The sequence below is a fragment of the Pogona vitticeps genome, chromosome 3, assembly GCF_051106095.1.
Source record: "Pogona vitticeps strain Pit_001003342236 chromosome 3, PviZW2.1, whole genome shotgun sequence".
Lineage (NCBI taxonomy): Eukaryota > Metazoa > Chordata > Lepidosauria > Squamata > Agamidae > Pogona > Pogona vitticeps.
The window spans coordinates 235888224-235900411 of NC_135785.1; the positions used below are offsets into that span (position 1 = coordinate 235888224).

A 12188-nucleotide genomic window follows, 5' to 3' on the forward strand; every position below is an offset into this window, starting at 1 on the left:
TCTTTCATCTCTATGTGCTCTCCAAGGCTGAAATCATCACCAAAGCCATTACTGGGCTTGCCTGGAAAAGTGCACTGAAATGAGAAAGGCAATGAGAAATAACCACTGGATACCATCGGCTGGCCTTCCAACCGTCTGATTCTATCAACAAAAATATATTTTCAGACACACAAAAGAGCATGCAAAACTTTGGGGACAAAGAAATAACTGTACTAAAACAAGTAAGACATAAATGTATAACTAAAAAACTTACGCAGGCAAATGCCCGCACCGTCCTTGCTAACATATCATACGAATGGCACACACTGGCCAAAATCTCACCTTCTACTGGAAGCGAACACAGTGAGTCCATGCTTTTAGCTGGCCTGATGGTTGCTTTTTCTGTTGAGAGAAAGGTTGTAATGCACTCAGTTTAACGTTCTGCAGTCTGAGTATTAAAATGTAACTGCAAAACACAGGGCATGCGTTCATATGAGAAACAGCTATTCAAATGAAGCAGGATTACTGTTATTTTCCACAGTCTCACCTGTGCTTTGAAGCTAAGAATGCCCAGCCTAGGCAGGGGCAAACCTGTCTCAATCATTTGTGCAGATACATTTTCCCACCTTATTCAAAACGGCTCTCAGATATTCAGTCCACATAGTCCTCCACCCATGAGATATCATTTTTATTGGAGTCTTCTGATCCATTAATACATAAACGAGTGTTAAATTGACATTTTCAGTTTGGTGAGCTAAGTCAAATTCTATGCTGTAGTTCTGAAGGGGACACAAGAAAAACCTTAAGAACCTCTTAGAAAAGACCCCTTAGAACAAAGGAGCCCTTATAACGAAGCTGTAACAGTCAGAGGGTATCAAACAGCATTAACTGTTTCAAACACTCTTCGCTGTGTCTCTTTTCTTTTTATCGCAAAGGGAATTGTAGGCGAACTAGCACTAGTTTTATGTGATGCTGATTTTCTCATTAGCACTCTAATCAGGAACATAAATCCTGACAAGATGGAAACTGCGCCCATTCCCAGGACGCCCGGGGACCTTTCCTTGATAAAGGGACTGCTAGACATATTCTTAGTCACAGAGCTCTGGCAGCATGTTTGACCTCTGTACGTGCTTGCATCTAGCTAACCCAAGAGATCCATATTCTCCCCAGGAATATAATGGAAAGTATTCACAGCAGGCAGCTTGTTATGCTTCTGGCTCTGACTGCTTTTCATTGTCCTCCTGGTGATGCACCACATGATGCAAGAGGTTAACTATGTGATCTCCCCTTGCGTTGGTCATAGTCAAAAGTTGTTTTTTTTTAATGGGCTTTCTGAATCGTGTAACTTCATGAACATGAATGGTCTTTTGCAACATGCTGGGACATTTCTGGACTACCCAAGGAAGAAGTGACAAGGCAAAAAAATAGACCTCATCCATGAAAACTGCTCTCAGATGTCCCTTACCAGACAGCTTCTGCCCTCCTCGTACAAATACACTCCCATTGCGGCTTAGTTTAGTCTTTGCTTCTGAGCCAGAACGGCCCAGGTTGAAGATGGACTTCCATTTCTTGGATTTTGTGGATAACTTTCTCCTGGAAAGAGAAAACGGTTACGAAGTTGATAATAGCAAGCAGCACTTAACTGAAAGGAATGGGGGAGTTTATACAAACTCATTTTTTCTTATCTGCTCCTAATTTCAGATAATAGATTAATAATATAAGTCCTACCATTTGCAAGTGGCAGAGGCAGAAACAGAGAGACATCTTCCAAAAGGATAGTGCCAATGCCTTTAAGCGGTGCAAAGGAGGCCACAACTAGGTTTGCTGGGCCAATGACATCTCATTCCTTGCAATTTCAAAGACAGAATCTGAGATCAGGGCATGGATTCTTCTGTTGTCAAAAGGAAGGGCACTTGAGAAGTCACAGGGGCAAGGCAGACAACAGTTGGGAGGGAAGCACACCCAACACCCGACATACAAGCAACCACCTTTGTGTTGAGACACAGATCCGGGACACCACACAAGAAAAAAAAAGCCCACAGTATTTTTTTTTCTCCTCTAGGATTGCTTGCTTTGAGATTTATAAATCTTCCTGGAGACCTGGAGAAATGTCAGCCAGCACTCTGAGACCTGACAGTGCTGGTCAGGACTCCCAATGACCCCATTATTTCAAATTGAATCATCTGGCCTTTTTTGTTACAGAAGTGTCATACTATCATAGTCCATACACATAAGCGCATGATTCGGCATACAATAACAAATACAGGGTGTGATCACACAGGCATAAAGCTCACATTTTGGACGAGCTATTTTCTGGCAATCATACAACCTACAGGAACTATACACCAGTCCAATCCCAATCCATACCCAAGCTGGACCTTTTTGTTCCAGTACTACTTGTGGAGGCTGGGCGGGAGCAACTCCCAACGGACAGAAGGGTTACATGAGATCTTTTCAGTGTGGTCAAATATGTATTTTTCTCAGCCGTCTAACTGCAGTCGCCACGCACACATTGTCTTGGTTTCAGATTTCAGCTTTTTTAAAACACTGAGTTGGCGCCACTTACTAAAGATGATTTGCTGCACTACACCCCATCCTGTTCAAAGTTTTCCCCACCCTCTGTGTAGCATTTTAAGGAGGCTGGAAAGACTCATCAGTCCAGCTGTAGGTATCTACATCTGGGAGAGAGGCTGGGTAGATAATGTCAGTGGCTAGATAGATAAGCAATCTGACTTGGTAGAAGGCTTATTTTTCTCCTCCAATAATGCCTCTCTAATATATACATAATTTAGGAAGTGCTGAAAGCTGCCCAGTAAGTTCATAGATAAAACAACATAAATAATTGGCTACTTGTATTGTTTTTCCCAGTCTCAGAGTCATAACTATAGTGCATTATGAGTGTCAATTAACATTAGATAACCTCAATCCTTTTGTGGTTCAATTATTTTTACAGTTATGGGGATGCAGTCTCACAAATTGGTAGAGGAAGACCACATGGATCAAGGGCTCGCACATGCTGTGACTGACAATACAATTTAATAGACTGGAGGATAATGCGTTTTTCTACATCAGACCAGCAGTTTTTCCCTTTAGCTGCAGCTAAAAAGGTGAGAGCCGAAAAAGTAATTTTGGGGGGGTACTTCTGAGAAATTGGAAAGAGTTACTTTTAGAAAATTGTAACACTGAGGGTAAGCAACTAATTTGGTCAGAATCCCATTGGCACTGTTGCACAGTTATCACAACATGCTGTGATTAAGAGTGGCTAATTGTGTACCTTAAACAAATGCCTGATCACACACCCAATTGTGCAAACCACATAAACTCCTGCACCTTGTCAATTAACATGAAATTACCTGTGGCAGGTTCCACAAACATGCTAACATCAGTTGGATTCTGGCCATTACAAGTTCAGATTTGGGCTCAGACATCTCAGTTCTCTGTTCAACAATAATAGTTCTCTGGATTTGTGGATTTAATTCTACAGTTTTATGAAGATGTTGCAATGCAGAGGCTAATAACTCATGAAGTTACTCGCATCTGACTGAGTACCACAGACAGACGGCAATTTAAATATCTAGAAAGCAGGATTGATAATGCCCTTGAGCCTGGATGACATAAAGCTGCCATTATCACTTCTGTCCTCTTGTTGCAGGCTCTGTCTTGTGCACCCAGAATGAAAATCAGGCCTCTCAACCATTCTTCAGTATACGTCAAGAATGACTGTGAGGCATGAAGTCAGAGAGATGGCCCTCGAAGGTGCAGTTGGGGGCAGTTCACCAGCAGGTGGCTCTCTTACAACAGATTCTCAAAAACATCATAGTGAAGGTTTAGCATTCAGCTCACATTGACCCAAAAACATCTTAAACGAAGCACAAGAGCAAAAGCTGGAACAAGACTTACCTCCACCTGTTTGCCTGAAAAGTAAAAGACCTGACATGGCGGAGGGGCCAAAGTTCAGTAGTAGTACATATGCCTTGTATGTGAAAGGTCCAAAATTCAATCCAGGTTGCTTCCACCTATTTGGAGCAACTGGGATAGAGAAAATCCTTGATGTATTGCTTCCAGACACAAGAAGCAATATTTGGCTAGAGGTTTCACGATGCCCACCTCTCACATACTTGGTGTGTTGTTTGCCACCAAGCCAAAACCAATTTATAACAACCCAAATAGGTATTTCAAGGTAAGTGAGATATTTAAGGAATAGTTTACCAGTTTCACCCTGACAGTGAGAAGCTATACTTAAGCAGGGATTTGAACCCAGGTCTTCAGATTCCGTCCACCGCTCTACCCATAATATCACCCTCATGCTCACAGACATGGAAGAAATTATTCAGACACTGAAAATGTTGAACATTTGTGGAATTTCTGTCACCAGTGTTGAAGAGTACATGTGTTGAGAGCTGTAGAAAGTTGCGTTTTTGGTTTGTAACTTCCAGAACCTTAAATCCATCATGAATACAGTCCTTGGGGCTAGAGGCTACTTGAGAAATTAGCCATATATCTGTGAAGATTCTCAGTCATCCAGGTGAGGTTATCTGGAAGTTGAGTCATGGCAACTGGACTTCTTTCATATTAGGTTGAAACGTTTTGCTACTCATCCAAGTAGCTTCTTCAGTCTGAGGAGAGTTGGTAGGAGATCCCTAATATAGCCTCCAAGTTGAATAGGTTCCTTAGAAGGACAAAGGACTGGGGATGAGAGATAATCCTACTTCTGCAGTCTTTCTCCATTCATTGTCATGGTCGTTAATGGTCGTTAACAGTGGTCCTTCTGTTGAGTGTGGTCCTAATCCTTCTGGGTATGATGAAATGGCAGCATGATAAATAGGAAATTAGCTTTTCCAGGTTCTTCATGTATTTTATGATGGTGTAGGTAGGGGATGAGAAAGTGATTGACTTTCTTGGGAGGGAGTATTGGTGCTGCCTTCTTCCTTGTAAGAGGCACTTTGGCCTCTCTTCTTTAAGACACCATGTCAGACTTTTACCAACAGAAGAAGCATGCGGGGGGGGGGGGTTCTAAGCAATCTGAGGCAGTCACCTCAGGCAGCAGATCTGGGGTATCAAAAAAGGGCAGCAAACTGTTATTAATTTAATCCATTATGATCACTTCCTTGCTGCCATAAAGCAAAAGAGGTGCTTGTGAGATTTTCTCCATCAGGGTAGATTTGATAGAATCGGATGCCATTTGCTGCTCTGTCTCAGGTACCAAAATTACTTCAGAAGGTGCAGAGAATGGGCAGCGGTGGTATTCTTCTCACAGATGTTGTTGGCTAGGACAGCATTGCAATGAGCCACACTGCCCCTGCACTGAAGCAACACAAGAAGAGTCCTAGAGAAATAATGGACTAGCTGACCCTATGCCCACCTCAGGGTTGTGTTTTATTCTTATTATATATTGAGAGGTGAGGGAACTTACTTGCTGTCAGGGAGGTCAAGGACGGTATGATAGAAGGAACCAGTGGCTGGGACAATTTCTGGCAAACTATTTTCCCGCCGTTCCTTGCGGGCAGGGTGGCAAGCTGAGAGGCTACGTGCCTGAGCTTCTTCCAGGCTCACCAGCTTCATTGGCAGAGAGACAGATGGTGGCAGTGTCAGGCTCTTCATTATGGGTTTGTTCTCTGGAAAGGAGAAAGGAATCCATATCAGAGCTTGAAAATATTAACATTTGGATCACAACTCCCAGAATCCCCAGCCAATATTCTGGAGAGAGAATTCTAGGAGATGCAGTCTATAAAAGTAAACTTTTCAAGAGGGCTGTGCCATTCTCTCCCCCACTCCTTTTTGACACCTACTCCCAGATTTCGTCAACAATTCACCAGGCAAAATTCTAGACGTTCTGACCCACAAACACGGACCTGCATACACCTTCATTTCACTCACCTGGACAAAGCTGAGGCCTAATTCTAAGACAAGTCTTCACTTCCTGCTTCAAAACATCCTGGGAGGTTGCTACAGCAATACTTCCTGAGAGTGGTGGTTCTCCAGGAGGCACCCTTTATAGAGCATAAGGGGTAAGGAGACTACCACCTGCAGGAAACATTGTGGCAGCTTCATTTTAGGAAGTATTGCAGCAAGAAATGAAGCTTAGGAGGAGGCCTAGAAGACTTTTGCCTTGTCCAGGTGAGTGAAATCAGAGTATCTACTGGTATGTGTTTGTGGGCCAGAAGTCTGCCTAAGAAATTTCTGGAGAATTCTGAAAGGTGGAGTCCCAAAAGTACAAATGCCACCTCCACTTCCACATTTTTCAAGGGAAATTAAAGCATCGGGCCTTGTTTGCAGGGGTAAGGTGTGGGAATGGGGTAGTGAGAAAGGAAAAAAAAAACTCTCCATAGGTTTCTTAAGCATTCCTTTTATGACTAAACACTTTCACTGAAACCAGAGTTTGGAAATGTGCTTGTTGGTTGAATTCTTTTCTTCCCCAGCCATTTGATCCTCTGTGCCTGCCTCCCCACCACCACCACCCCCAGAAAGTTCCTGGTTCACAGCCAGACTCCAAGCTGCTACGGCATGCATCTTCTAATGCGGAGGCCTGAGAATTCCTGCTGTACTGAACTCTGGGGAAGGCTCAGCTCCGATTTGAGATGAATCAACATTCTCCTCCCCTGCCATCTATTTCAAGGAATGGGTTCTGAAAACTGCAGTCCCTTTTATTTATCAATGGCTACTATTGTTAGCAGGAAATGTCCCAGTGCCAGCTCTAAAATGCAGGGGGAAAAAAGTTATCATGGTTAAACAGGACTCTTCTAGTTTCAGTGCTGGCTCTTCAGTATTTGCTTCTCAGAAACAATAGTAGCCATTGACAAATAACAGTGATGGTGAAGCAATTTTCCCCCTAAATTCCCTACAACTTTTCCTTTGCAGCATTTGAGAGTAACACTGATTTCTGTTATAGCAACTGCTCCTGAATCAGCCTAAAGCAGATATAATGCACAAAGCAACACTGCTTACATACTACAATGGTAAAGCACGGGGACGATCGGACAGAGCCACTGTCAGGTTGATCTTGAAGACAATGCTTCTGGCATCTGTCAAACCCTTGAGCAAAAATGTAAAGAAGACTTGCTATTTTTTGTTGTTGCTGTTGTTCTTATAAAACTTTGGCTGTGTTAACATGACACCTTGCGGAGGATTTTTTAAGCTGTGTAAGATTTCTCATGTATAGCACAATAATGAAATTAGTGCTTTTGGAGGCATGGGTGAATTTTTCTGAAATTTGCACACATTTCTCTGTAAAACTACATTGCACATTTCTCTGTGTAAAATTAGTCTTGTCCTCTCTGAACTAAACACAATAAGCATGGGACTAGTTAATAAGGTCTGGACTTCTCTGAGAGGTTGTTGGTGAAATATTTTGTTGTGGATGTCCTCTCACCATCTGAAATTGAATATGGACAAGACTGAAGTTCTTGTCTTTTACCCAGATCGTCCTACTCGCCCTTTGGCTGCTTCCTCTATTTCTCTCCAGAGTTGCTCAGTGACCCCTGTTTCAGACTTTATGGATCTTGGTGTTTTAGTGGATGATCAGCTGTCGCTTCATTCATTTGTGAATGTGACAGCCAAGACATATAATTTCCATTTGGCTAATATTAACCGAATTCATCGCCTCCTGACTCTTGAGATTACAAAATTTCTTGTTCGTGCCCTGGTGGTTTCACGTTTGGACTATTGTAATAGCTTGTTCTGCATCTTCCGACGAAGTGCAGAAGATGAGAGACCAGCTAACAAGCTATTGTTGTTGTTTAGTCGTGTCCGACTCTTCGTGACCCCATGGACCAGAGCACGCCAGGCCCTCCTGTCTTCCACTGCCTCCCGGAGGTGGGCCAAATTCATGTTGGTGTCATTGAAGCGACCAACATGAATTTGGCCCAGCTCCGGGAGGCAGTGGAAGACAGGATGGCCTGGCATGCTCTGGTCCATGGGGTCACGAAGAGTCGGACACGACTAAATGACTAAACAACAACAACAATAGCTTGTTAGCTGGTCTCTCATCTTCTGCACTTCGTCCTCTCACCTTGGTGCAGAATAGCACGGTACGAGTAGTTCTAAATCTGCCACACTACTCTCACATTTCCCAGCACCGCAGGGCATTATGCTGGCTGCCCATCAGATCAAGAACATATAGGTTTCTTGTTCTGACATTTAAAGCATTACATTTTTCTTGCCTAGCTATTTAGCAGAACTGGTGGGGTGGCATACTCCTTGTAGGAGGACTCGATCTGTGGATTCTAGTCCCTTGGACCAAAGTGGCTAACTCCAGACTTAGAACATTTTCTCATCTCGCCCCCAAATTATGCAATTCCCTTCCGCAATACCTTTGCATGGAACCAGAGTTGGACAAATTCAAATGAGACCTAAAAACTTACTTGTTCAGCCTGGAACCATAGGGGCTTATCATGGAAACAGGCAATTATTGGGATAGAATTACTGTATTTCAATCATTATATTGTTATTATAGTCATTTTGATTGTTGTCTTATTGAATGATAATTGCTCACTGTATGTTTTTATCATTGCAATTATGTTATGTTATGGTTGTATTTTAATTGTTTTTCACTATTGGAATAGAGCATCATCATCATCATCATCATCATCATCATCATCATCATCATCACAACAAAAACCACAAACAATATATCCAGTGCTTCTCATTTTTCTTCTGTGGTCTGTACAAAATGGTAGCAGTTACTCTCATTTTGTGCAATTTGTGCTAATATTATTCACCCAAATGCAAAAACACCTTAGAAGTTGAGTCCAAGAGAAAGACTCTTGTCCTTTCCCAGCTGAGGGGGAAGAAAATTTATGATGAGGATTTATATTCCTACTCTTGACTCAGCAACTCTTCTTGGCTCAACTTGCATACCAAAGATTCATGGTCCAGAATTGCTATCTCAGTATCGATCAGGCTTGTGATAAGGGCAATGTTCTGACATCTGCAAGGCATTATGCACTAAGCCAAACAAACCTTCCTCCATGGCCAGTTTTCCCTCCTTAGTTTCCCTCCTTCCCAATCCTCTTTATTCCCCAACCTATCAAGTTCTAAAGGCAAGCAGAATCCAGCAACAGAGGGAAAGATGGCATGTTTTAAAATGCCATAATTTGTCTCTGCAGTGAAGGCTTTTGAGCATGTACAGAGCCCTCGTTGCCAACAAGGACTATGGCAGAAATAGAGTTTAAATTGTTTACTGCTGGTGATTGAAGAGCTCCAATGGTCCAGGCCTTCTAAGGTCTAGAAGGACTCCTGCACATATCCTGAATTTGGCGTGTGAAAGAAAACTTAAACCGAGCCCATTAGATAGAGGACCTACAGCTATGCTATACATAATACTACTAGGAGTGGATAAGTCTGCTTTACTTGTCCAACTTTTACATCTTTTTCGGGCACTTCATTCCATCCCATTGCCACATCAATTTGCACATTTTTCTAAAGTTTGCCAAAAATATTAGAAGCAGTTTTGTTAATTAGTTCTCTCCAATAAATATATTTTGCAAGCATATGCTCCATGATATATTTTCATGCAGTTTTCTTCTAACACATCCCCTTTTAAAGCAGTTTTCCCTATCCTATGCATGTGCATCTGCACTTTCTTCATTAAAGAATTACATTGCAAAACCTGGAAAAGAGCAAAAACAGAATGCTACTTGTTCTCTGTTTTGACATTGTTTTGGTCTATGATTCCAAAAAGTGAAAATTAAAATTGTAGAATAGTGAAGCTGGAAGGGGCCTATAAGGCCCTTAAGTCCAACCCCCTTATCCATGCAAGAATTCAAATCAAAGGATATCTGCCAGGTAGTTGTTGACGTTTATCTTGAATGCCTTGTGTTGGATCATTTACCACCTCTTGAGGTAATTAGTTCCACGGTCATGCTGCTTTAACAGTTAGGATGTTTTCCCTGATATTCAATCAAAATCTGATTTCCTTTAATTTCAGCCCATTGTTGCATGTCCTGAACTCTGGAATGACAGAGAACAGATCCTGCCCCTTCTCTGTATGATATCCTTTCAAGTATTTGAAAAGTGTTATCATATCACCCCTCTGTCTTTTCTCAAGGCTAAGCATGCCCAATTTTTTTGTTCTTTCCTCACAGGGCCGGGTTTCCAGCCCCCTGATCATCCTTGTCACCCTCTTTTGAACTTATTCCAATTTGTCAGCATCCTTCTTGAAGTGTGGTGTCCCAAACTGGACAAAATACTCAAGGTGAGGCCTAATCAGTGCTGAATACAGGAGGACTAGCACCTTGCACTATTTGGAAACTATACTTCTGTTAATGCAGTCTAAAATAGCATTTGCCTTTTTTGGTAGCCACATCACACTGTTGGCTCATATTCAGCTTGTAATCTATGATATTTATATTAAAATGTGAACTATATGAATTTCACTTTATCCTTACTATTCATTGTATTAAAAAAGTATCCTTATGGGAACTTCATTTTTAAACATACTAGCCAGAATCCTATTGGTGGCTTTGTAAAGTTTATGGAACATCCTGTGGTTGATTGAGGCTAATTAATGAGGTGCTGGGATGCATCTGGCATGTGAGCAAGCATACAACAAAGAAGGCTATCATCAAGCAGTCACAAATAATTGTGGTAATTTACACAAACTATATGGGAGAAATAATGGGATTCTGGCCACTAACATAGTCTATGCCTATTGTCTTCTTCCACATTTTTCTCACAGAAAATAGGAATTCAGGCAAGCTGAATGAGCACTCTTGAGCAGTGAACTACTTAAAAGCCATGCAGAAATTCCCTTTGAGAAGAACTAGCCTAGTGGCCACATGCCTTCTGGTGGGTTTGGAAAGGTTCATCACCCTTAACCTGAAAGAAATACTTCAGAAAGACTCACCCTCAGTATCCTTTGGCCTGGCATCAGTGTTATCACTAAAGAGTTCATCCACATGGTTCAATATAAACTCAATCACCAACTGCTGGACTCGCACCTCCAGGAAAGCAGCATCTCCATTGCATCCTACAGCTTCAATGTCCTTTGACCTGTACCACAGGAAGGAAAACATTTGGAGGAGCAATGAAGTAGAACATAACCAAGGCAATGCTTGTGAGGCAGGAAAGCGAGCTGCATGCCCCCATACACCATGCCTGCAGCTCCTTTATAGAAGCATTGCCACCTGGAAGCAACTAGTTAGAAATAATTTGCTAGTTACTTATAATTGATTTGTTCTTTCAATAACTATGTAGATTACCTTCCACTTGTAACATAATAATTAATAAATTCACTCCTATAATATTCAGTTACTTTGATAGTTATGGTGGTGTCACCTTATAAAAAAGGAATACATTTGATTTTATGCTGCTTATGCAATGCCTGATTGTCAGTCTTGAAGTAATGATGGCATGGTTGTTGTTTTGTACCACAGATCAGATGAGTATATGATTTTTTTAAAAAAAAGAACATTAAAGCAACTATTTCAGGTGCTCTTGAAAAACAGGGAAGATACAAGTTACTTTAAAAATACAACTGTATTGGTAGCAAAGGACTTTGAGGAAGGTCTCAGAATTACTGTCGTAACTAATCATTTAATTAAAAAAAACTTTCCAAGATTGGGAAGAAGGCGGCTAAGGAGCCCTGTTACCTACTTAGACCATGAACAGCCATTACTTGCTATAGCTATTAATGCTTCTCAGAAACAAAAAGAGGTAACAGCCATCATTCAACACTACAAACATGGCTGAATGCACAATGATTCAAACCCAGATTTTTAAGCGTTAAGTTCTGGGTGGATAAATCTGTCACAGCTCGTTTCTCCCACATTCAGACTTTTGAAAAAAGATTTCCAACTAAAATACAAACTTTGCAAACATAGGCAAATCCTTATCAAAAAAATGAACCAAACGAAAATCCTCACCCATCTGGACTCCTACATAACACCAGGAAAGAGCACAAAGGACTTGCAGAAGGGTGCTCAGCATGACTGTTTTTAGTTTTTCGGGCTCTTTGGCTGTGTTTTGAAGGTTGTTCTTCCTGACGTTTTGCCAGTCTCTGTGGCCGGCATCTTCAGAGGACAGCACCAGAGCACAGAGTGCTGTCCTCTGAAGATGCCGGCCACAGAGACTGGCGAAACGTCAGGAAGAACAACCTTCAGAACACGGCCAAAGAGCCCGAAAAACCCACAACAACCATTAGATCCCGGCCGTGAAAGCCTTCGTGAATACATTGAAAACTAGTGTACTCCCCTAGCAGGCAGACCCATTCA

At 41.8% G+C, this 12188-nt stretch overlaps 1 protein-coding gene across 1 annotated transcript in view; it reads right to left on the bottom strand.

The window, feature by feature from the left end:
• The window catches only part of ARHGAP31 (Rho GTPase activating protein 31), a 113283-nt gene that overhangs the window by 15390 nt on the left and 85705 nt on the right, over positions 1 to 12188 (bottom strand). Inside the window, exons 6-9 of the mRNA XM_020783832.3 lie at positions 10823 to 10968; positions 5393 to 5594; positions 1445 to 1572; positions 322 to 381 (exon numbers count right to left, since the gene is read on the bottom strand). Of these exons, the coding sequence (XP_020639491.3) occupies positions 322 to 381; positions 1445 to 1572; positions 5393 to 5594; positions 10823 to 10968 (536 nt within the window). The remainder of the gene's footprint in view (positions 1 to 321; positions 382 to 1444; positions 1573 to 5392; positions 5595 to 10822; positions 10969 to 12188) is intronic.